The sequence below is a fragment of the Caretta caretta genome, chromosome 1 (genome assembly GCF_965140235.1).
Source record: "Caretta caretta isolate rCarCar2 chromosome 1, rCarCar1.hap1, whole genome shotgun sequence".
NCBI lineage: Eukaryota > Metazoa > Chordata > Testudines > Cheloniidae > Caretta > Caretta caretta.
The window spans coordinates 114,039,044-114,066,081 of NC_134206.1; the positions used below are offsets into that span (position 1 = coordinate 114,039,044).

The following is a 27,038-nucleotide window of genomic DNA, read 5'->3' on the forward strand; positions in this document are numbered from 1 at the left end:
GGGCAGAGCAGAAAGAAAAAACTTGCCACCTCAGAAAAGCAGACTAAATTCAAGTGCTCTCCCAATATTTTAAAACAACGTAAGCAAAAAGGCCTGCTCTTGGAAGGGGAATTACACAATAGAGGGAGAAGATGAAGAGCAGAAAAATAGATGGTAAGCGTTGTGTGTGTGTCATCCAAACACTATACACTTAAATATATACATTTATTTTAACCACAATTACATGCCATGAAAGACCAACAGCTTTAGTTACCATATCTAGTAAACAACAATAAGCAGGCACCCCACCTTTGTCAGCTAACAGGCCCAGAGCTTCCCCTCCTTACCCATGTGCTGGAGCTAGGGGGCACCTTTACACTGTTCTCCTGGCTGTTGACAAAGGAAGGAACCTTTACCTTACCTTAATGGAGGGAGTCAGCTTCACTTTTCTGCCCCATCTCCTAGAAAACTGCCCCTTTTGCTGGCAAACCCACCCCCCTTGCTGGCAGCCTCATCAGAGGCAAAGGATACAGAGGGTACAGAGACTAAACTACCTTCCAATTCTCCGGCAGGAAGGAAGGGCATTAGCAGCACATCATGGGGGATCTGGCACAAAAAGGGGTTGTGCTGCACCTGTTCTATGGACAAACAGGACACTAAATTTGCCTTTTAAAAAGATGTCTGAAAATGAGGCATGTGACTTCAAAGGGATTGAGTTGTTCTCTATTAACAAGCAAATGAACTAATATTCTCTCTCAGGATTCAGAATATTTGCTTACCTTTAGTATGCAATCAAAGTAGCGCAGCTCTCCTTAGCAGCGTTAGAGCAGTGTACTTTTAGATTACGTCTACTTTGCCCACCTCTTGTGGCATCGTGTGGGGTACGTGTAGCTACATGCTGTATTGCAAAGCAGCCTGCATCCACACTGCAGCATGGAGCTACCCAGGTCAGTGAAAGGCTCTGACATGGGGGAGAAGCAGTGGGGAAAAGCTTGGAACTTGCCAGAGCCTTTCCCCACAGTAGGAAAAGACTCCAGCAGCAGGAAGGCAGAATACACTACATGCTAAAAACAGCAGTGTAGATGGAGAGGCATGGCACGGGCAGGAAGAGAGCCGTGTAGAGTACACACCACAGGGTTCAGGTGTGTCTTTAACTCTACTCATGTGACTCTAAGGGGCTCAGGGGTGCAGGCTCTGGGTGGTGTTTACCTCAAGCAGCTCCTGGAAGCAGCTGCATGTCCCTCTCCAGCTCCTACTCAGAGGCACAGCCAAGTGGTTCTGCGTGCTACCCCGTCTGCAAACACCGCCCCCGCAGCTCCCATTGCCCGCAGTTCCCAGCCAACGGGAGCTGCAGGGGCAGCGCTTGGGGTGGGGGCAGTGTGCGGAGTTCCTGGCTGCCATTACATCAGTGGTTCCCAAACTTTAATAAACCGTGAACCCCTTTCACTAAAATGTCAAATCTCACAAACCCCTCCTAAAAATGAATATTTCCAGGGATTTTCTCCCTTACCTGAGCATAAATTATAAAAGCAGTGATCTTTAAAATATAAAATGTGTTTTTTATGACATGCTTATTACACACTATTGATTATTATTCATAATTACAGTATTAATTTTATTACATTATGAAAATGGCAACACTCTTCCAAGATCTCACTTTTGTAGCTTGTATCACTTTGATTAAGCCTGTTATAAGACAAGGCTCCTACATTTCATCAAGGAGTATCAGATATAAAACAGCACGAAGGATGTAACCAACTCAAATAAAGAGTTCCTCCTACACAAGGATTCAGGTCTTCAGCAGTCCAGGCAAACACTGCACGTCACAACAAAGCTTAAACTTGTTCTTCATAAAAATTTTAAAAACAACACTAGCAGCCTAAGCAGCAAAGAGTCCTGTGGCACCTTGTAGACTAACAGACGTATTGGAGCATAAGCTTTCATGGGTGAATACCCACTTCGTCAGATGCATGTAGTGGAAATTCCCAGAGGCAGGTATGAATATGCAAGCAAGAATCAGGCTAGAGATAACGAGGTTAGTTCAATCAGGGAGGATGAGGCCCTCATCTAGCAGTTGAGGTGTGAACACAAAGGGAGTAGAAACTGCTTCTGTAGTTGGCTAGCCATTCACAGTCTTTGTTTAATCCTGAGCTGATGGTGTCAAATTTGCAAATGAACTGAAGCTCAGCAGTTTCTCTTTGAAGTCTGGTCCTGAAGTTTTTTTGCTGCAGGATGGCTACCTTTAAATCTGCTATTGTGTGTCCAGGGAGATTGAAGTGTTCTCCTACAGGTTTTTGTATATTGCCATTCCTAATATCTGATCTGTGTCCATTTATCCTTTTACATAGGGACTGTCCAGCTGGCCGATGTACATAGCAGAGGGGCACTGCTGGCACATGATGGCCTACATTACATTGGTGGACGTGCAGCTGAATGAACCGGTGACGGTGTGGCTGATCTGGTTAGGTCCTGTGATGGTGTTGCTGGTGTAGAAATATGGGCAGAGCTGGCATCGAGGTTTGTTGCATGGATTGGTTCCTGAGTTAGAGTTACTAAGGTGCAGTGTGTAGTGGCTGGTGAGAATATGCTTCAGGTTGGCAGGCTGTCTGTGGGCAAGGACTGGCCTGCCTCCCAAGGCTTATGAAAGTGAAGGATCGTTGTCCAGGATGGATTGTAGACCACTGATGATGCGTTGGAGAGGTTTTAGCTGATGACTGTATGTGATGGCCAGTGGAGTTCTGTTGGTTTCTTTCTTGGGCTTGTCTCGCAGCAGGAGGCTTCTGGGTACACGTCTGGCTCTGTTGATCAGTTTCCCTATTTCCTCGTGTGGGTATCATAGTTTTGAGAATGCTTGGTGAAGATCTTGTAGGTGTTGGTCTCTGTCTGAGGGGTTGGAGCAAATGCAGTTGTACCTCAGCGCTTGGCTGTAGACAATGGATCATGTGGTGTCTCTGGGATGGAAGCTGGAGGCATGAAGGTAGGCATAGCGGTCGGTGGGTTTTCAGTATAAGGTGGTGTTAACGTGATCGTCACTTATTTGCACCATGGTGTCTAGGAAGTGGACCTCCCGTGTAGATTGGTCCAGGCTGAGGTTGATGGTGGGGTGGAAGCTGTTGAAATCGTGGTGGAATTCGTCCAGGATTTCCTTCCCATGGGTCCAGATGATAATGATGTCATCAATGTAGCGTAGGTAGAGAAGGGACGTGAGTGGACGAGAGCTGAGGAAGCATTGTTCCAGGTCAGCCATAAAAATGTTGGCATATTGTGGGGCCATGCGGGTGCCCATAGTGGTGCCACTGGTCTGGAGGTATATATTGTCACCAAATTTGAAATAATTGTGCGTGAGGATAACGTCACAGAGCTCAGCAACCAGTTGTGCTGTGGCATCATCAGGGATACTGTTCCCGAAAGCTTCTATTCCATCTGTGTGTGGGATATTTGTGTAGAGAGCCTCTACATCCATGGTGGCTAGGATAGTGTTTTCTGGAAGATCACCAATGCATTGTAGTTTGCTCAGGAAATCAGTGGTTTCACGGAGATAGCTGGGAGTGCAGTGGCATAGGGCCTGAGTAGAGAGTCCACATATCCAGACAGTCCTTCAGTGAGAGTGCCAATGCCCGAGATGATGGGGCATCCAGGATTTCCGGGTTTGTGGATCTTGGGTAGTAGATAGAATAACCCCGGTTGGGGCTCTAAGGGTATGTTGATTTGATTCTGTGTTAGTGTAGGGAGTGTCCTAAGTAGATGGTGCAATTTCTTAGTGTATTCCTCAGTGGGATCTGAGGTAAGTGGCCTGTAGAATTTGGTATTGGAGAGTTGTCTGGCAGCCTCCTTTTGGTAGTCAGACCTGTTCATGATGATAACAGCAACTCCTTTATCAGCCTCTTTGATTATAATGTCAGGGTTGTTTCTGAAGCTGTGGATGGCATTGTGTTCTGCACGACTTAGGTTATGAGGCAAGCGATGTTGTTTTTCCACAATTTCTGCCTGTGCACGTTGGCGGAAGCATTCTATGTATAGGTGAAGACTGTCATTTCGACCCTCAGGAGGAGTTCATGTGGAGTTCTTCTTGTGCTGTTGGTGGGAGGGTATTTGTGTATCAGTGTGCTGTTCAGTGTTACCCTGAAAATATTCTTTGAGTCGGAGACAGCATAAGTAGGCTTCCAGATCACCACAGAACTGTATCATGTTTGTGGGGGTGGCGGGGCAAAAAGAGAGTCCCCGAGAAAGACAGATTCTTCTGCCGGGCTGAGTGTGTAGCTGGATAGACTGACGATATTGCTGGGTGAGTTAGGGGTACCACTGTTGTGGCCCCATGTGGCAGGTAGAATTTTAGACAGCTTACAGTCCTTTTTCCTTTGTAGAGAGGTGAAGTGTGTAATGTAGATCTCCTGTCTTATTTTAGTAAAGTCCGTTTGCATGGAAGGTTGGTTATTTATGAGAGCCACCAGGTTGGAGAGCTCTTTTTTGATGTTTTCCTGTTTGCTGTATAGGATGCTGATCAGGTGGTTCCTCAGTTTCTTTGATAGTGTATGGCATAATCTCTCACTGTGGTCTGTGAATATGTAGATAGCAATGGATTTTTCACCTTCAGTCCATTTGGTATGATACCCATCCATTTGCATTTGGAAAGGAAGATGATATCAGTCTGTACTTGCGCAAGTTTCTTCATGAGGTTGATAGATTTCCACTCCATATGGCTAAATGCAGTGCCTTCCTTGCACGGTGTCAAGTATCAGAGGGGTAGCCGTGTTAGTCTGGATCTGTAAAAGCGGCAAAGAGTCCTGTTGCACCTTATAGACTAACAGACGTATTGGAGCATAAGCTTTCGTGGGTGAATACCCACTTCGTCAGATGCATGTAGTGGAAATTCCCAGAGGCAGATATAAATATGCAAGCAAGAATCAGGCTAGGAATAACGAGGTTAGTTCAATCAGGGAGGATGTGGCCCTCTTCTTGCAGCTGAGGTGTATACACCAAGGCAGGAGAAACTGCTTTTTATAGTTGGCCTATTTAATTTTAAAAACAGAAAAAAATATCCACCTCCCTTTCCATTTCTTATAAGAAGTCTTGACGTTTAAATCTCCTCAGTGTCCCTGGGACTCAGGGCAGCCCTAGGAACGGTTCTGACCGCCATTAGGGAATTTTTTCCCGAGAACCCCCTGTAACATTTCGTGAATCCCCAGGGGTTCACAAACCCCAGTTTGGGAATGACTTGCCCTATGTGTAGGAGCCGGAGGGGGGACATGCTGGGTGCTTCCCAGGAGCCATGCGGCGCGGAGGCTAGTAGGGAGCCTGTCTTAGCCTGCTGCCAACTGGACAGTCAGTGGCCCAGTCAGCAGTGCTGACCGGAGCCACCAGGATCCCTTTTCTACCAGGTGTACTGGTTGAAAGCCAGTCTGTCTGTCTCTTTCTCTCTCTCACGCACACACACATGTGCACACGCACACAATATATGTTTTAAAGTCTGTCATCAGCCAAAGAGAAAAACAGGTTTCTTCCAGACAGGAAATAAGATGTGTATCTCTCTTGAAATATAAAGAAAGCATTGTAAGCCCAATCAGTGGAAGCCCATTAGCATACTCAGTCAACAAAGAAGGAACACATGGGAGAATGAACCACAGGGAGTGTCCCTGTCTCTAGGGAGAGACAATGAACTTTGGGGCATATTAGGAAAGGCAAGAAGATACTAGGGATGTAAATAGAATTTGAAAAAAGTAAACATTTAAACTATTAAAATTGTACTGGTTAAACGTTTAACCATTAGAGTCTGCTGCTGCCCTGCTCCCCCGGGGTCCCAGCTGCCGCCAGTCACCCACGGCTCTGCTCTCGCCCCATGCAGAGCCATGGGCATGGGGCCGGCAGCCGGGACCCTGGGAGCAGGGACTGCAGTGAGCGGAGTCCCCAGCGTCAGGGGCTGGCAACCAGGACCCCGGGGGAGGTGGGGCCTGAATCCAGGAGGCAGGGTGGCAGCCGGAACCAGTGGCATGGGGCTGGCAGCAGAGTTTAAATGTTAACCTGAATACCTTACCGATAAGATTGAGGCTTTTCGGTTAACATTCTACATCCCTAGAAGATGCCCTTTTATCCTGCACCTGTGGAAGAAAAAGAGCTGGGCGATAACATTCATGAAAACAGGATCCCAACTTGGTTGGAAGCACTATAAAGGACATTTGGATGAGAGAGACTTCCTTAGGCAGGTTAGTCTGTTAAATTTAATCTCGAGAAAGCCTGTTATGATTTTGTTTTATATGTAACCCTTCTGTTTCCATTATCCTTTCTCATGATCTCTTAAATCTTAATCTTTGAAAATAAATTTATGATTGTTTTCATTATAAATATAACTCGCTGTTGTGGTGTTCTGCAAGAACAAATCTTGGATTGAATCATTCAAGTTGGTGTGTACGCTGTTCCCTTGGGGACAGCAAAGCTAGTATAACTGTGAGCATTCAGTGAAGAAGGGGTTGGACACGAGAGGGAAATGCTTCAAAGGGACTTGGGGTGCACCTATTGTTAACCTGCAAGGCAAAGTAAGGGCTCGAATAGCCCAGCAGCGTGTAGAGTACAGATGCTGTAAGCCCAGCTAGCACGGGTATAAACAGCAATGTAGACCATGAAGCACTTCTTAGGCAAATAAAGACATGTCAGGACCTTAGGGTATGTACCCTACAACAGTGCTTCTCAAACTATCCGATGTGGTGGACCAGCAATTTTTTTCCCAATGTGCCAGGGACCGGTACCATATTTGCGCCATATTATTATCATATTCACATAGGCATGTAGCACATCAGATCAGAAAAACTAACATTCTTCACTGTATTACTTGGAATGGGAGTGTGGCATACTCACGGAGATGTTCCCATTTAAATACATTGAAGACTGACTGAAAGGCTGTGCGTCTGTGCGGATAGTATAAAATGACTATTATTCGTTAACGATCCAAGAAAATATTATTTGAACATTCATAGTAATATTAATTCATATCGGAAACAATATAATGAATATAATAAAAGTTGGCAGGCATTTTTTAGGGGGCTTATCCGCTCCCACCCGACAACCTGCTGCAGTGTCTTTTTCCTCCACCAGCTCCGCTGATCAGTGCAGATGCTGTCAAATGTCACGGAGGAACAACACCAACAATAATAATTAATCTTCCTCTCCCCAAACCTGCGCTAAACTGTCTTCCAGCATCAAGGGGCTACTTTTTTTTTTTTTTTTGGAGTGGGTGGAGGGGTGAGGAAAGGAGAGGGGGTGGCAGCCAAGCCCAGGAAATTGCCAGAGATTAATGAGTCTTCTCCTTATTAGCGTGTCCGTGGGCTTTGTCTGCTCAGAGCTGGGCGGGGGGCAGCGTGAATGGATAGCACAATGTGCAGGAAACACACATATCATTACACACACTGCAGCTAGGGCAGCGCCTCTCCCTCTCTGCGGCATAAGGGTGGGGGGGGGGGCGACCCGGCCAATGGCAGCGGCCGAGTCGCTGGCAGCTGTTGCTGTGGCGGCCGGGGTCAAGCCAGCATGAGCCCGGGCAGGGTGCAGGGAGTGGAGCCAGCGCGAGCAGAACATGCTGCCTCGGATCCCAGGCACCGTGGACCGTCAGCCGATGGCTTGTGGACCCACCACTTTGAGTAGCACTGCCCTACATGGCTCTTTACACACCAAAGCAGTGCCTATTTTCAGCAGTGTAGTGTCACACTGTCTTCCTGCTGCTGGAGCCTGTTGCTGCCACATGTATATGGCCCTACCAAATTCACAGTGCATTTTGATGAATTTCACAGTCATAGGATTTTTAAAAACATAAACTTCATGGTTTCAGGTATTTAAATCTGAAATTTCACGGCGTGGTAACTGTAGGGTCCTGATGCAAAAGGGCATAGTGGCAGAGAGGGGAAGTTGCAAGGTTATTGTAGGGGGGGTTGCAGTATTGCCACCCTTACTTCTGCATTGCTGCTGCTGGTGACCCATATAAGAAGGGGCTGCTGAGCAACGCGAGAGGACAGAGGAGTCACTCCCTGGAGTTCGAGGGAGGAGGACTGGTCGCTTAGAGGGCTGGAACACCATGGACAGAGCAGTGCTGGGCAGGGTCAGCAGAGTATGAGAACGCTCCAGGCTGATGGCTTCTATACTGAGGCCCTGATAGAAGGGCAGAGGAGACGCTGGGGAAGGGGCCCAGGGAAGGAGACGGTGGAGTTGGAGGAGGGGCAGTACGTGGCTGCCAGTTATAGGGTCCGTGGGTGGGGGCCCGGACTACCAGGTGGACCTGGGCTGCCCCCACTGGTCACTGAGGGAAGTGGCCAGTACGTGGACTGCAGTCTGCCACTGAGACAAATGGCTAGAACTGTTAGGATATAGATATTCAGGCCTGTCTGCAAAGGCCTATACTTTAAGAATTTAGGTGTATTCTTATCACTTAGCTAGTTACAGAGGTATCAAAATCACTGTCTGTCTGTGTAAGGGCCTTCTCTTACTGTGACTGTCTGAGGCCCTGTTCTTAGGCTGAGGCTTTTGGCTAAGCAGCAGAGGCAGCCATAAGCTGGAAAGCATACGGTCACGTCCTCACCAGTCACATTGAAATAAGGTGCTACTGGTCTGTGAGGAATGCAATCCTGTCCTAATAATGCCTATCAGCACCTGATAAAGATGGTTAAAGAAAACTTAGTGTGATAGCATCCTGTCTGTCAAGAACTCACTTATCAATAGCTGGGGTGTGAAATCCTCATTTCTGCGTTGTTTTATTACTGTAGTCTCCACTTCCCTGTTGTTTGTCTATATAATCTCTGTCTGGTTCTCTAATGGTTTCTGTCAGCTGTAGAATTAATTTTTTGGGGTGTAAACCAATTAAGGTGGTGGGATATAATTGGTTAGATAATCATGTTACAATATGTTAGGATTGGTTAGTTAAATTTCAGTAAAATGATTGGTTGAAGTATAGCTAAGCAGAACTCAAGATTTACTATATAGTCTGCAGTCAATCAGAAAATAAGGGAGGGGAATGGGAACAGGGAATGGGGGTGGGAGAATTGGAATCATGTTTTGCAAGGGGGGGGAATGGGAACAGGGACACAGGCAAGGCTCTGTGGCATCAGAGCTGGGAAGGGGGACACTAAGGAAGGAAATTAGAATCATTCCTTGCTGGAAGTTCACCCCAATAAACATTGAATTGTTTGCACCTTCGGACTTTGGGTATTGTTGCTCTCAGTTCATGCGAGAAGGACCAGGGAAGTGAGCGGGTGAAGGAATGTCACTGAGGCAAGTGGTTGGACTGAGGACTGTCGGTCTCCCCGGAAGAGGGGAAAGAACCAAGTGGGACACAGCGTTAGGGCTGTGTCCAGAAGAGGATGACGCGATCCGGGGAGCGACACAGGATCCTGGACGCGGAGACAGGAGACACCACCTGAGGAGAACGCACTACCAACCCCAAGCTAATTCCCAGGATGGCCAAAAGGAGGCGCCGCAGGGGTGAGTCAAACTTCGTGACACCCTACAATAACTTTGCAACCCCCTTTTGGGTCGGGACCCCCAGTTGGAGACACGCTGGTCTCCCCCCCGTGAAATCTGTATAGTTTAGGATAAAAATACACTAAAGAACAGATTTTATGACAGAGACAAGATTTCACGATCTATGACGCGTTTTTCACACCTGTGAATATGGTAGGGCCCTGCACATGTAGCTGTACACTGTAGTGTGGATGCAGCCTGCTTTTCACTGTGGTGTGTAGCTACATGTACCCTATGCACAGCCACAAATGCAGACAAGGCCTTACTTTTGGGAATGGCTACAATTAGCAGAACAGGGTGAAAGGCTCTTAGGGATACTGGGCCAAATTCTGCCCTGACTTCCACGAGGTTGCACAGGGTGTAAATCAAGGCAGAATCTGGTTCCCAGCTCAGATTTTAATGGTAACAGTATAGCTAAAGTCCATGCAACTCTGCAAACATCCCCAACAATACATTTCATTGGAAGCCTTTAAAAACAAGATTTTTATCTGTGGCTTTGCCAAAGAAATGAGGAAGCAGATACAGTTTTCACATTGCACAGCATCTGTGCATAAGTTGCTTGCCTCTTTTTAAACAGAGATTTATTCTTTTTCCTTGCAGAAATATCTGTGCCCCTTGAAATATTTTTAAAAGGCATATTCTCTTAGGCTATGTCTACACTACAGACCTTACAGCAGCACAGCTTCACCGCTTCAGCTACACTGCTGTAAATTCTCCCATGTAGCCGCTGTATGCTGGCGGGAGAGAGCTCTGTCACCAGCATAATTAAACCACCCTCAGCAAGCAGCAGTAGTTATGTCGGCAGGAGAGCAACTCTTTGTTGACATAGCGCTGTCCACACCAGCACTTTTGTCGGTGAAACTTATGCCGGTCAGGGGGATGTTTCTTTTTCACACCCCTGACCAACAGAAGTTTTGTCAACAAAACTGCTAGTGTAGACAAAGTCTTAGTTGTGAATATTTAACTCCCATTAATGTTAATTAACTACTCCAAAGAAATGAGGTAGTAACGATTCTGTAGAGTTCCTTTTTAAAGGAATCAGGAAGCTTTTTTTAAAAAAAAATCTGATAGTGCTTTGAAAATACTGAGTAACACACCAGTTTGCAATCCTACATTAGAATTTCCTAATTGTTTTAAAGCCTTTTATAAATACTTATTAGAACATAACTAGCTTGATCAATTAAAAAAAAAGTTTAAAGGTCAGATTTTTTTTCCGGAACACTTTTAATGACAACTGTGAATTTTCAAAGGTACCTTGTGAGTAATCTATTTATGGAAAAATGACTAGCAATCCGCCTCTCTACTTTATTAGAGATGAAATAACTTCCTTTTAGGAAAGCTTTCTTTCTGCTAGGGAAAGAACACCTACAAAGTTAATGAACATGGTATTTATATGGCCTGTGATGGAGGGGGGGGAGCTCCCCCCCGCACACTGGAAAGTTGGCGCTTGTAGCTCCAGCCCTGGAGTCGGTGCCTATGCAAGGAGCCGCATATTAACTTCTGAAGAGCGGCATGTGGCTCCGGAGCCACAAGTTGGTCACCCTGGGCTAGGAAGACGCAATTAGGTTTATCTCTTTTATTTCTTTATGGCTTGTGGACTCCTCTGTGCTAACCCCAGGTGCTTTTGTTTTGCTTGTAACCTTTAAGCTGGACCTCAAGAGAGCTACCTTGATGCTTAATCCTTGTAATTGTTTTTTTTAAAATCTAGCAAAAAGCCTAAGTTCCAAATATATTTTCTTTCTTTTTTGTTTTTAATAAAATTTACCCTTTTTTAAGAACAGGATTGGATTTGTATGTCCTAAGAGGTCTGTGCATATGTTGTTTAATTAGCTGGTGGCAACAGCTGATTTCCTCCTTTTCTTTCTCAGCTCTTCCCCGGAAGGGGGGGTGAAAGGGCTTAAGGGTACCCCAAATGCGCCTTCCTGGGTTCAGGGAGGGTTTTTTTAATTTGTGTGGTGGCAGCATCTACCCATCCAAGGTCAGAGAGACGCTGTAACCTTGGGAGTTTAATACAAGCCTGAAGTGGCCAGTATTAATTTTCAGAATCCGTGTGGGCCCCCACCTTCTGATCTCAAAGTGCCAGAGTGGGGAATCAGCCTTGACAGGACCAAATTTAGATCAGCCAAAACAGTCAGACTTTAATGAGACACTGCCAAAGAGTGACATTCAGCTCTGTGCAGAGGACCAGTCCAGGGCCTATAGCAACACTTCCATCCCATTCAGCACTGTTTTGAGGCACAGGCCTTGGGCTTGCCCCCTGCGCAGAGTTGAATTTCACCCTGAAATATCTCAAAAGGCACTGCTAGGCTGACATTTAACAAACAAACCTATGAAGCAATAACAGAAATGTTGTATTTATAGGATCTGTGATACTCACTCTGAGTAAGGGATTCAGTAAAGCCTATTACACAACTCTGTGTACCTCAAGGGCTTCCTTACAAAAAGATTTTCAGTATAAAATGCATACCTCATTCTTCATATCTATATCTTGATTACTTTAATCACACATTCCACTGCTTAATATTAACACACTTTTACTTTAGATACTTGACATATTTTGCTCTCTCCTCCCCAGTCTCGCCACATCACATACAGGACTGTTTCCTCAGTATCTCTGTTTCTGTCTTCATGCCACTTTAATTCACATATCAGTGTCACTTTATTATGGACAAGTTAACCATATAGTTATCGTTACAAGCTGCTGCTTCCGGGACTGCACAATACTTCCTCATATGAACTTTTTATCTCTTGCCTGTAGCTATGCTTTAATTCTATCTAAGCTTGTGTACTAGTCACATGAAGTTTACCCAACTGACAAAGCATGTTATAGATTTACTTCTCAAAAGGATCATGACTACACCCAAGTAAGAAGTGCTTTTTCTGATCACGGAGAAAGCAAATTCCTATAATCAAGACATAGGTTAAAAGACAAAAGAGGCATTTAAAATTTTGATGTGTTTAAATTTCACATATAAGCAGCACTTGAGTGGTTTCAACATATATAGAAAGTCAAATAGTTTGTTGATTCATGGGGACAGTAACAGTTTTGTCACTTCAAGGAAAACGCAGATAAATTGCCATTAAAAAGGAACTAAGACACCAAACATTAGCCTTTAAATCAGTCCCATTTGAAGAAACTTAGACCCAGTTCTTAGTTATATAGAATTTCACACAGGCAAACCAATGTAATTTCATTTGGCAGATTTGTCTGCATCAACACCTTCTCCAGAGATTTGTGCCAAAACTAAAACCACTGAGAAATGCAACAAAGGGGATACACACACACACACACTAAATCCCTTCACCCTGAGGCCTTGTGCATTGCTATCCCTTCCTCACTGAGCCCTCTCCATTTCTCTTTACCTCATCCCACTCCCAACATCAGGACTGGGGATGCGCTAGGCTTCCCACAAGAAAATAGAAGTATCTTCCCAAGAAGGTGTCGCATGCTAGGTCTTCCACAGAGTGGCTGTGCTCACTGTCAGATACAGGAACAAATACTGAATGTGATTTTTCTTTTTCTACCTCCAACCTGTTACTCTTTATCTTACAGTCTGACTACCTGAATAACAACATCCATTTCCATGAGTAATGCAGACTAGGGTTGGGATTTTCAAAGATATCTAAGGGAGGCAGGTGCCAAATTCCTATTGAAAATACCAGCCTGGGTATAGTTCATATATTGTATATTATCATTTAATAATTTTAGCAGCTCTCCTTTTTATTAATATCATTAGGGTGTTCAGAATAGAAGAACATAATTTCCTAACTCAAGCATTACCAAGACTGGGTAAAGAACTATCATCTATTACAAAGAGAAACCCTGGTAAAAGCACACTAAATTGGCATGCCTCTTTTCTTAACTCATCGGTGTCCATTTATATACTGTCTCTGCTGGTCTGCCTACCCCTGCTAGTTCTCAGTATGAACTAGGAGAAGTGGGCCCGTCATTTTGTGTAAGAGACGCAATCTTCTAGAATGTTTCCTAGAGCCAGAACTCCTAGCCTCGCTAATTCCTCCACCGCCACTTATTCCCAAACCAACATTTACTTTGTGAGCTAGCCAATCCTTTAGGTGATGAATGCCTTAGGATTGGTCTAAGTCCTAAGGAGGAAAGCAGAGAAAACTGTTTAGTAGCATTGCTAGCACAGAATGGCTGCCATGTTCCTCCCAAGAAGAAAATGCATTTCTATGACAGGAGAAGTGATATATTATAACTTTCTGTAAAGTATTTTGGTATGCTTTGCTATGAAAGATATTAAGATTACCTGCCCACCATCACTCTGATTAATACTCCATGAGACTTGGGCTCCTAAGTGCAGTTACTTTTGAAAACCAGACTTAGGCACTTGCAGAATTTTATCCATCATCATTTCAGAACCTTTTGATCCTAGTCATCTGCAGTCTTTTCTCATTCATCGGAATCAGAATAGCATCTCCGCTAAGCCCTTCAGTTTTTTTGATTAGAAAACTGACTGAACAAATTTCAGGAAGCCACTTGAATTTAGTTTTGTGTTTCTCAGCAAATACAGGTTATTTAAAGTCCACAATGAGTAACAAATCATGAAGAAATCCCACTGTCAGAGTCTCATTTTGTTGCCAGAGTCTGTAGTAGATCCCAACCATAATTTGCCTCCCTTGATTTGTATCTTTTAAAAAAATTAAGCAAACTCTAACTTTCATCCTTTCCTTCAGCATCTGTACACATCAGCTTGTGCAAATCAAAGAACATGAGATGTAATGTGTTTAAGGGCACCTTAAACCCGTCATTCATACTTTCCAGAGCTCTGTTCAGTCTAGTTTTAAAATCTGAAGTGATGGAGCTGCCACCATTTTCCGGGGAAGACGGAAGCACAGCTTAACTGGTATCTTGTTGTCTGTTTTCTTCCCACAGTTTTCAGATGAAATTCTTCTTATCCCAATTATATTTCTACTAGCCTATTATATCCCCTAGTGCTACCTTAAATAAGTATTCCTCCTTCTTTGCACCAGCACTCTCAAAATACTTGCAATTCGTTGAGATATCCATCACTTCTACTGAGGCAAGTTTTACACACAGTTTTTAAAATTACTCTTGTCAACACAATTACAACAATTCTCAATCCTCTGGTCTGAAATCTCTCCAACAGGTTACCTTATCTCTGGCCTGTAGGTACTCAAAACTCAATTATCTAACAGTGATCTCACAAAAGAGAGAGAGAGAGAGAGACTATAACTTCCCTCATCCATGCCAATAATGATGCACACAGAGAAAAACTGGAAGTATACAAGCCCTTGAGAATTCTCTCTGCTCGCCGCTAAGTACTCAGAATTCCTTATTCTTTACAAAAATTCCTCTTCACACCCAACTTCCTTATGAAAGAAGCTGTACCTCACGACAGATTGTACCTCCTCCTTCACTGGGTATTGCAAAGCCCTCCTCACAAGCCTGGCCTAGCAACATTTTGTGTTTCAGCATGCTAGCAGGAATCTTTTTGTCCAGCAGATGGAACCAGATATCTATCAGATTTGAAAATAAAAATGCCCTCTCACCTCCTATAGTACATGAAAACAGAAGTTTAAATATTTTCCATTTGCAAATTTTAACTTGGGCTGGATCGTCAAAACAACTGTCTGCATTCCCTGAGATGATATAGTTAATAGAAAATACCAATTTAAATAACTATTTGTTCTACTCAATTTCTAGCTACTCTCTTTTCACACATATAAACAAGCTTGCCCCTAATTATTCCCAAAGTTCCATTACCACACATACACACCTCCCTGGCCCCTTTGAAAATCCATTTCCATCCTTGTTCTTTAGCTATCAGTCATATTCAAGATTTTGTACAAATTCCTCTCTTCAATCCCACTGCAACACTGTTCTTTCCTTTTATAAAACCAACTCATATTCACTGCTCGCTTGGCAAGCGGCAGAGAATTCTAAAGAAAGATGTAGCTCCTTTTCTTTCTCTACCAACACAGGAAAATTAAGCTCAAAGTTTGCCTAGGGAGGTGACCTTTCAGTTTTTAATTTAACTCTGCATGGCTGTTAACCCATCCTGGAACATCTGGTCAAGCCAACTGCCACCCCGTGTCAAACCTCCCATTCCTGAGTAAGCTCTCAGAGAAGTTAGCCAAAGGCACACTTCAAGCTCACCAGATTTAAAGAATATTCTAGACTGAGAACAATTTCGATTCGGGTCAGGACATGGAACACACAGAATCATTTTAGTGGCACTGACGGACAATCTCCTCATATCAATGGATAGAGGACAGTCATCCATTCTCATCCTCCTGAACTAGGATTAGGGAGGTAATAGTCACTCTTATGTGATATTGCAACATTTAACACTGTTGACCACGAGAGAGAGGCCCTTGCTGCAGGGATGTATCCATTGAGTAATGCTAGGAAACTGCACCTCCACAACTAAATAAATTTTAATTGACTCAATCCTGTAGCTAGGTGTGTGTGTCTATATAGGGTTGGGGTTTGTCTGGGTTTTTTTAGAGACATCAAAACCCCTTATTAGCCATTTACCTAGTTCTTTATCAGTTAAACTGCTTACCTTTTGATCCATTCTGTTGGTTACTTTGTTCCTGTCACACCAGTGGCTTTGCCAGGACTACCTCAGTAAGGAAAAATGCAAGCATAGTGAATATTTGTCTCAACAACAGTACTACTATATTTACTATACTTTCTGCCTGGCAAATCTTCATCCTTTTTAGGCTTCAGAAACTTCATCTTCCAGATTAGTTAACTCAAGCTTGGGAATAGGCTTGAAAATTCTTTAATTAGCAAGCGCCAATGATGGTTAACTTGCAAGTTACAACTACCCACTTATTACTGTACTCAGGGTTTTTTGAAAAGGGGGGGGAAGGGAAAGACATATGTGGAAAGTGAAGCACAAAGCTTAAGGCCCAGATCTGTAAACGTATTTAGGCGTTGCTGAGCTCAGTGTTGCAATGCCTGACTGATTTAGGAGCCTAAATCTCCTTCCCATAAGTGAGTTAGACACTTGGAGATTTATGCTCCTAAGTGCTTAAATCACTTTGAGCCTAAATCAGTCAGGCATTGCAATGCTGAGCATAGTAATACATAAATTCCTTTAAAAATCTTATTCAAGGTTACACAGTGACTCAGTGTCAGAGCCAAGAAATAAACCCAAACCACCTGACTTGCTGTTCTATGCTATAGTCTCTACTGTGTGCACTCCACATTTGTGGCATGAACATTACCCAGGATAACTTTACAGTTCACCATGAATTCATGTAATAGAAGAAGTCATTCTTTTACACACCAGAAGTGGTGGGAATGAGACTCACATGCTGCATTAGACAATTATGCTGATCTCAAAAGAAGGACGCCACAATTTCTAAATCCCCAACTTGCTGGAGGCATGAGAAACTGTTTGTCTTGAAACTCAAATTTCAGTTGTTCATATGTTTTATGGTGTTTCCACTTGGGTAAACTGCAACAGCAAAATAAAAACTGAATTAAGCTCATAAGTGCACACTCAATGCCTCCACTAATCAGAATGTGGCATACAAAATGAAGGTATAATAATGTCATAGAATAGGAAAAAGTAAATGTGCTTCCATGGAAACTTTTCTTCAATTAGTAAGTTCCACAAGTCTGTTACAATGGATACTTCAGCCTGCTCGCATCTTGGAGGCAGAACCCATCAGTTTCTGGCTGCAGGGGAATGCCCTATACTCCCTGAAGTTCCCTCCAATTAAGACAACTTCCCTACACAAAAATAATTCAGTTCTGCTTTCCTAAATTACTGATTGATTATACTCTGAGGAAAGTGCACTGTAATTTCTCCCAATGCAGAGCATGGGAAACACCCCATAATGAAGAAAACCCAAATCTTTGGATGTCAATTTCCATCTCTATTCTGAATGATCTCTTTTTATCCAGGGTGGGCCAGGTCTTATTCCTCAAAGAAAGGATATTGTCAGGTAAGCGTGGATACATTTTCCTATTTGTCATTGTGCTAAGGTCCACAGATCCATGACAATGGGATTTTCACAGCAGTGTGCCTCCTGGGCTGGAAAAAGGATCATCCTTTAAATATGGTTTCAGAGTAGCAGCCATGTTAGTCTGTATACGCAAAAAGAACAGGAGTACTTGTGGCACCTTAGAGACTAAATTTGTTAGTCTCTAAGGTGCCACAAGTACTCCTGTTCCTTTAAATATGGACATTCAAAACATGATATATTTTATATGCTCCATCTTCCCCAGGCAGTAAGGCATACAGAAAGCTTCTGCCAAAAACAAAAACAGAAGACACTGGCGAAACACTGTATGACCAACAAGCAGAATTCCTTGACCATGCTGCCATCTAGCAGATCTCAGTACAGAAGAAATGATTTCTCTGTCCTGATAGCGTCAGTGCTCCTTACGTCTGGACTTTGATGCTTAACAGAAGGAGGAATGCCACTTGTGAGGACTATTTGTCAAAGAACAATACTAGGTGGTCTCATAAGAGAACTCCCACCTTCAAAATCTCTTCGAACTGAAGATGGTAGCTATCGAAAGGTCTACTTTAAATCTATAAGCACACCACCACCTCCTGTAAGGGTTCACTCTAGGCTATTTTTCTAAGGAGGTTCCCAGGTCTTGCTCTATGACCCTATTGGGCTGGAAAAAGGGTTGCTTCCCTCAGGTAAGTCAAATCCCAACATGAAATATTAAGTGTGCTTAAAATTATGCATGTGCTTAAGTGTTTTGCTGAATGGGAACAGATCACAGAACTGGTGCATAAGAATGTACACAAAAAAGAATTAACCCCTCTTCCCTTCCCTCTCCATATCTGCCATAAAATGTGAGCACTTCAATGGCTGGACTGCTTCAAGAGTTCTGTGATCGACTCCTAGGTTATCAAGTCCCAGACAAAAAGCAATATTTACTGGAAAATATTTTCACTGAAAGGCTTGTTTTCAACTACAGTTACAAGACAGAATGAATTCTATGTACATGGTAGCAGCACTGAAGGAGGAAAAAACAAGTTGTTACACATCAAGCTGGGATAGATGAGCTCAGTAAGAGAGTTTAATTGTTTGGAGGAAAAAAATGCAGTGAGTCATACTTGAAGTGTCTTGTTAGAGATTTTATCAAGAATTCCTACTACAGGATCCAGAAGCACTTTAAAGGGTTTGGAAAGAGAAGTATGTAACTTACCTCTCTAATCTGATGAAGTGAGCTGTAGCTCACGAAAGCTCATGCTCAAATAAATTGGTTAGTCTCTAAGGTGCCACAAGTACTCCTTTTCTTTTTACCTCTCTAAGTTACCTACAAAAATAAGTATTTTTGAGTTTGGGGCCTCATTCAAACTATACGGTATTAAGTTTCTGGGTTTATATAATTCTTGCAATTCAGTATGAAAAATGCCTTGAAGTTTTTGCACTCTAAGCAATATATATCTGCGTTTAACCATCAAACATTTATAGGCTGGTGGAACTTAGTCTAATCTTCATCTCTCCCACCGCTCTCTGCTGTTGCCCTCAGAGAAGTGATCTTGTGACATCAAAGATAAATCCCCTTCCCTATTAATTCCATCTCTACTCCCTCTTCTTCTCACCCTCCTCTTCTCCTAAAGTGAAGTGCTGAGATTGTCCTCCTCCCCCAAAGCACTGAACACCTGCTACTGTATTCCAATCTTTCCCCTGTAATATTTTCTTTTAAAGCATGGCTACCATAGCAGCATGTAGCTGGTAAGACTAACAACTTGGAAAAGCATGAAACTCTCTCTGGACAGGACAAAATAGTCCCAGAATAATACCCTCTCCCTGACCCTCTCCACACACACACACACACACACACAAAAGGGGAAAACCCTTTCTGACCCGCAAATGTTTGTAGGAATACAATATAAATGAGGGGTTGTGAGCTGAACATCTCAAATGGCAAAAGTAGAGAGATGACTAGTCAGCAGTGGAGACTGGAAAAGTACTGTTTTTTATTAATATTAATTATTGCTATGGTCTTCTACGTCATCTTACTTGCACAACTCTCTGATATACTGCCTACCAGAAAACCCTATTGAAGTGTAGTGCCAATCTACAAGAGGGCAGGTAAATTGTGTGTTGGTTTTTATAAAGTGGGGGGTCGCATTTTGTTTTGTTTAAAAGATTTTGTTACGTCACAGAGGGAAAAGAAAAAAAATCACTTTCCAAAGCCCTCTCACATACTAGGAAAAACCCCCACCTGCCTGATGTTCTTTCCACCCTGATAATAGCTATACTAGCATAGTATGGTGCATGCTGGAAGGACACTGCAGAGCAACCAGGACTTTGGAAATGAAACCCTTTTTGTGGCTTCGCTTCCCCAGTCACTCATCTGCTGAGAGCATGAACACCCATTCTATTGGAGGAAGCCAATATGCAACTTTAAGTTTACTTTTATTGTCTTTAAAGATTTGTTGATCACCTTAAACAACTGACTGGAGACTGAAGTAACCATGGTTGATTGCCTCCTTATGTCTTTTGGCTGCCTCTAATTTTTTTTAATGAAAACAATTGAATAGGGAACAAAAATGTACTGATCTAAAAAACATGCTTTTAGAAGCAGTTCCCACATTATGTATCTTATCACTGATGATTCTTAGTCACTGAACAACAAATAAGGATGAATTAATTTGGTGCCAATGTCAGTGCCATACTTTATGCCAGGGGTTCTCAACTTTTTTCTTTCTGAGGCCCCCACAACATGCTATGAAAACTCCACAGCCCAACTATGCCACAACAACTTTTTTTCTGCATATAAAAGCCAGGGCCAGCACTAGGGGGTAGCAAGCAGGGCAACTGCCTGAGGGCCCTGCGCCACATGGGCCCCATGAAGCCAAGTTGCTCAGGCTTTAGCTTCAGCCTCGGATGATGGAGCTCAGGATCACAGGCATCAGCCCCATGCAGTGGGGCTTCAGCTTTCTGCCCCGGGCCTCAGTGAGTCTAATGTCAGTGCTGCTTAGCAGACATCCTGAAACCTTTCAGAGTAACAGCCGTGTTAGTCTGTATTCAGAAAAAGAAAAGAAGTATTTGTGGCACCTTAGAGACTAACCAATTTATTTGAGCATGAGCTTTCGTGAGCTACAGCTCACTTCATCGGATGCATGCCGTGGAAACTGCAGCAGACTTTATATACACACAGAGAATATGAAAAAATACCTCCTCCCACCCCACTGTCCTGCTGGTAATAGCTTATCTAAAGTGATCATCAGGTGGGCCATTTCCAGCACAAATCCAGGTTTTCTCACCCTCCACCCCCCCACACAAATTCACTCTCCTGCTGGTGATAGCCCATCCAAAGTGACAACTCTTTACACAATGTGCATGATAATAAAGTTGGGCCATTTCCTGCACAAATCCAGGTTCTCTCACATCCCCCCCACCCCCATACACACACAAACTCACTCTCCTGCTGGTAATAGCTCATCCAAACTGACCACTCTCCAAGTTTAAATCCAAGTTAAACCAGAACATCTGGGGGGGGGGGTAGGAAAAAACAAGAGGAAATAGGCCTATAGGACTCTCCCCAGCTGCAGGAGCTCCGAGACTGGGGCCGGGGCAGAGGTGCCTCTCCCCGGCTGTGGCAGCTCCAAGGCTGAGGGTGGGGCTCAGGCCAGGGGAGAGGCGCCTCTCCCCGCCTGCACAGCCCTTGATAGCTTGCTGAGCAGCCACGCAGCTCAGAGGCAACTTAGCTGCTCAGTACTGTCAACATGGGGCTAATGCTACTAATCTAAAGGAACTATCACCATAGTATCTGAGTGCCTTAACAATTTGTGAGATAGGAAAGTACTATTATCCACATATTACAGATGGAGAACAGAGGTATGGGGAGGTTAAATGATGTGCCCAAGATCACACAGGAAATCTGTCGAAGTAGAGAATTGAACCCATATCTCCCAAATTTTGACTACTGCCCTAACCACTGGACCATCGTTCCACAGAAGCATGTTTTCTGGATTAAAAGTAAGATAGCAAGACTATCAGGTTTAAAAGAAGCTTTGCTGAAGAGGAAAAGAAGGATTTAAAAAACTAAAACCTCCATGGGATCTCAAAGCCCTCAGAAAACCACTGTTTATTTGTAGACTAACTACACCTCAACTTGGACCTTATTTTTCTGACCTTCCATCATACATCCTATGTTTTTATGACACAAAGATTCTCACCTTGGCTGCAGTACAAAGACAACGTGATGCTTAGCAGTTATAGCATGCTTCTTAATTAGTTAATGTTAGTACAGATCTATATAAGATATCAAGGACACTGCAGTCACCTGCCAGGTTTTCCTACAACAGCAGGGTGCTCGGCTTTCTTTCAAGCAGCTAGACCCTGCCTAAACAAGTCCGTGGAGTCCAGGAGAGGAGATTTGCCTCTGGAGTGTGTAAGAATTTTTTTTAAGCAAAAGAACACAAATGCTTTTCCAAAGAGAAAAAATAAGAACCACCGAAAGAATCAAGAAGAGTTTCTGACCCCAAGGAAAAGAAATGCAGAATTTTGATTGTGTAAATGTATGTTTGGTGTATGAGTCAATTACCCTCAAAGGCTTGCCTTTGTTGTTCTCCTACTCCGACCCCACCCTTTCTTGCCTTTCAAAATCAAACCTGATGGCCTTTTTTATGGAAGTTAGCCCAGTCTTAGTTATTCACTCCCTTGGGCTACACTATTTCATCCATAAGCACATCCTTTCCCTCTCAAGTTTCTATACATGAAACCTAGAACCAGAAAATACAGATTTTACGTGTGTGTGTGTGTGTGTGAGAGAGAGAGAGAGAGAGAGAGAATGCATTTTAACTAATTACAAGGAAGAGACCGGCTACACAACATTCACATCTTTTAGTCAGATTAATTTTGCTAGCCAATTCCTTCTCTTGCAGAAGCAATATCCAGTTGAATAACCTGTGGTGTTTTTTTCATTAGATGTTATCTGCAAGCAGGGGCAAGGTTCTATTTGAAAGAGCTGAGATTAGGAGAATCACAATTAGGCAGAGAGTGGAAAGTGAAAATGCATTTTCATATTTATTGTCACTTAGACAACAAATGACAGTGTGACAGAAACAGGATGTTCTTTGGCATTTAGAGGGAGACTAGCAGTCTGCTTTCATTCAGGAGGCTAGCTTTATGTTGATTAAAGAGAATTATAGAAAAATTATGAAGCAGATCAGAATTTAAAATTGAAGCAGAGTCATGGGAACCCACATTATTACACACTCCAATTCTCTCTATTTTTTTGATATTCTCTTGTGTAATTCTCCAATAGGGAAAGATCATGACTATGCTGCTCCTCTACAAGGTGCTTTTCTAGGGGCCCAGTGAAGCTTAGAGTGAAACAGAGGAGACTCATGTCAGGTTTTACTTGGCTGCTGCTCTTGATAACGCTACTGGACTAGTGTTATTTGCATGATTCACAACACAGATCTGACATAAATGGAAAAGGACAAACAAAAGATAGGGAGAAGAGATAGAGGGCTCATCTAAACAAGAACCTTCCACTGGTTTAACTTAAGGTGTGATTTTAAATCAATTTAGTTAAAACAGTGCAAACCCCTGTTTTGGTTTAAACCAGGCTTATTTGTGTTATTTAAGTCAATTAGGAACAGACTTAACCTAAATCAAAATTAGCCACTCTTGCTGAAACAAGAATGGCCACAGAAGGGCTTACACCAGTTTCATTAAATTGGTTTAAAAGATGTTTTAAGTTAAACCAGTGCAACATTTGTACATAGACAAGGCCAGAGAGCACAAGGGTGGAGGGGAATGGGGGGGGGGGAAAGATTGGGAGGGAGCAGAAAGAGAACACAGAATGCAAGTGTGGGATGAGATGCTCACAGAAGAGGCCAGGCCATTCCAATGATCTAGTGGCTTTATATTTTAGCTCACGATTTGTGCCAACCAGTGCTGGAAGTACAGTAGGTGTGAGGCGGCCCATGCAACCTCTGGGAAGGGTGTGTGTTGTGTAGCTGTCTGGCAACCATCATCAACAAATCCTGGCAACAGCCACAGCCAACCTTCTCAACCAAGAATCTGTAGCCTTTGACTAAGAGTGGGTGAAGGCAGTGGGTGAAGGAAAATGACTTCAAAAAGCAAAGAAAAGATAGTTGAGAAAAGACAAAGAATATGGCAAAGTTGGATTTATCTGTTGGGAAAGTTGCACTGGTTTAACTTAAGGTTTGATTTTAAACCAATTTAGTTAAAAATCTTTATGTTTAAAAGAAGCCTTTTCAGTTTATCTGCAACCAGTTCCTAATAAATTTAAATTAAACTGAAATAAACCTGGTTTAAATGGAATTAAGAGTGGCCACACAGTCTTTTGCATTGGTTTAACATCACACCTTAAGTTAAACTGATGCAACTTTCTTGTATAGACAAGTCCTCAGAAAGGCCAAAGGAGGAGGAGGATGTGGTATGCCATCTCTTCTCCCTCTATGAACAGACATGTTCCATGTACTACCTACCTATATGTCTAATCACAAGAAAAATAATAAAACCAAGTAGTTATGTAGCATTTCACATATTCAAAGTGGTGTATGAATATTAACTAACTAATCCTAACCACCATGAGCCTGGTAAGCAAGCTTTATACACATTTTATTGATGGGAAAACTAAGACAAATATTGAAGAGCCATATTAGACCACTGAATTTCCTGACTTCCAATTCTATGCTTATATTCCATATCATATAGCCCACCAATAACTTGTGATTATTAGTATTATTAGTATTATTCTTTTTAACCATAAAAGGAAGACACATAATAACCATTACACACAGAAGGAAAAGTGGTCGAGCCTGGATTAACTTCAGGTCTTAGAATTTATCCTTTCTGGAATACTGCACCTATTGTCACCACAGGTTTGCCAAAAAATAGGAACATCTTCAAAATAATTAACAGTGCATTAATATGAACATAGGAAATATTAGAAAATCCCAAAATCACATACTTGCCACATGACATAAAAACATAAGAAGTTCTGAATTAAGCATTCAACAAAAACAAGGAAGTTACTTCCAAAACTTACTCTGTCGTGTCCAAGTATTGCAAATCTCCAAGAATGGAGCAGTATTTTGGATACAGCACACAATGGAAATAATTTAGAAGAGTCTAAGTCCCAGATCTACATTTCTTTATTTGACTGTCATCTTCTGATCAGGACAATATCAACAACATATATTTATGTTAAGGGATAGCTTAGCGGGTTGGGAGGGATAGCTTAGTGGGTTTAGCACTGGCCTGCTAAACCCAGGGTTTTGAGTTCAATCCTTGACGGGGCCATTCTGTGTGACAGTTGTTTTAAAAATTTTGGGGGGAGGGATAGCTCAGTGATTTGAGCATTGGCCTGCTAAACCCAGGGTTGTGAGTTCAACTTGAGGGGGCCATTTAGGGATTTGGGGCAAAAAATGGGGATTGGTCCTGCTTTGAGCAGGGGGTTGGACTAGATGACCTCCTAAGGTCCCTTCCAATCCTGATATTCTATGATTCTATGATCTCATGTGTATGCTCACGTGTTTCCTTTTGCTAACATTTAACAAGGGCATAAGATTATTTATTTTTAAAAAGTGTCACTCTGTTTGTCCAGCAGACACTTTTTCAAACAGTAGCTGTGATATAATTTTAAAAAATACCGAAAAAGGCACCAGCCCAAAGTAAAGACTAAGTGCAGGCAAAATGTTTTTTTAAACAAAAGTTGGACATTTTTCCATAATGTTATGACAAAGCCAAAAGCTTTTGCATATGTAATCACACATGGGAAAGTAGTTTAACTTCTCTCATCTCAATTTTAGACAAGAGATGCAGAGAAAATTAACAAAAAACAGAACAGATCAAGAGACAGAGTTTTAACATGGAAGTAAATGTCTTTACAGGAGTTCCCAGGAGAGGAGTGCTCAATGGTGGGCTCTCAAAAGCCCCTTGTATTCAAAAGCACTAATTATGTTAGTGCAGCTAATGCAAGTACCACAGTGGTCAGCATTAGAATGGTCAGAAGACAGCCCACTGAAGTCAGTGAGTGGAGTTTTAGATGCATAAGGAAGTCAGAACTGGGCTCCTAAACCTCAGGTTTAATCCAGATCTGTTTATTCCTGGAATCAATACAAGAGATACACTTTTTAAACACAGATTTAATTATCCAATACCCCTTTACACTGATTAGAAAAAAGTACAGTAATTCCTAAACCAGAGGTTCTCACTTGCTGTACCTCCATTTCAAATGTGACTTTAAGAATTCAAAATTACATTCCACTCTAACATGCTGTAAACAGATCAACAAAAAGTTTCTTTAACAGCTGGGATCTCCATATCCTGACATTCAACCTACAGGCCTAACAAGAAATCAGCAAAATGCTTGAAACCTTTGGCTTTTACTACCAGGTGTCACTAACAATGAAAGAGCAATTAGACACTGGGACTGAAAGAGAAAAGTGGGAAGAAACGTTGAGGGGGGAAAAAGGAAAATCTTCTGCTTCGACCTGGTCAAATCACCTTCCCCTCTCAGCTGTGCAATTTGTACCATCTCAGCTCTTGTGATGTTGTCATATTATTAGTTTACCAGTCAAATAAAATCCTTCCAACCTAGACAGGATCTGAATTTCTAATGCAAAAAATCTACAAAAAACTGCTTCAGAAACCATCATTAAAAATCATAAAGAAGGCACAAGGGTTTCCAGCTGAACTATTTTTAATTGTGAAGAGCCACACTAATATACATATTTGAACCCCTCTGTCTCTAAGGTGCCACAAGTACTCCTTTTCTTTTTGCGAATACAGACTAACACGGCTGTTACTCTGAAATCTGATAGCTGTGTCACCATTATGCATTATGTTTGCTTAGATTAAGAACAATAGCAATATTTTTTAAAAATCTTGATTAATGAATATATGGACTGCAGCCTTGACTTTAAACAAAGCCTAATAGTGTATACCTACCCCGAGGAGACATTATACAACATAACTGACTTGGAAGAAAATTGCATGCATATAATTTCATTGCAGCATCAGTTATTTCTGAATGAAGGTGGCTAAAGAGATCTTTACAATCAGGTCACGATTATTATATTGTTTAGATTGCTGTAGCGCTCACCATGTGCTAGGCACTTTCCCAAACACAGAGAAAGACCAGTCCATGCTCCAAACAACCTGTAACCAAGCGCGGGGGGGGGGGGGGGGGGGGAGATTGGGGAAACGGATACAACCTACTAACAAACTCTTCCCAGGGCTATTGCTTTAAAACTTGATTTGCCCACTGTCTCACCATTCATGACCATGCCAGCAAACAACTCAGAAAACTAAACTTTGATAAGTCTCTCCCCATCCACACATGAACGGAGCCTACTCCTGACTCTGTCACAGACTTGCTGTTTGATCTTGGGCAAGTCACTTAAGGCTACATTCACAAAGGGACTTAAGCAGCGTGACACTGAGTGTCTTGGTGCCAACTTTTTGGTGCCTAGAAAATCACAGGAACAATACTGAGATCCACAAAGCCAAGTTAGGCACTAAGTAAGAAAATAAGATGGGATTCTGGAGAATGGGATTCACAAAAGCCAGCACAGTAGGCCAGGAGCCACTTAAGAAAGTTAACT

The 27,038-nt window shown here is 42.7% G+C and overlaps 1 protein-coding gene across 5 annotated transcripts in view; it reads right to left on the reverse strand.

Annotated features, from left to right (window-relative positions):
* LIMS1 (LIM zinc finger domain containing 1) overlaps positions 1-27,038 on the reverse strand; it is a 137,759-nt gene that overhangs the window by 80,987 nt on the left and 29,734 nt on the right. Inside the window, exon 1 of one of the 5 annotated variants that reach the window (XM_048856657.2) lies at positions 6,011-6,078. The exons of the other annotated variants lie outside the window; for them this stretch is intronic. Coding sequence (XP_048712614.1) covers positions 6,011-6,039 — 29 coding nt within the window. The 5' untranslated portion in view covers positions 6,040-6,078. Of the gene's footprint in view, positions 1-6,010; positions 6,079-27,038 lie in introns of those variants that run through there. 5 annotated transcript variants of the gene reach the window in all.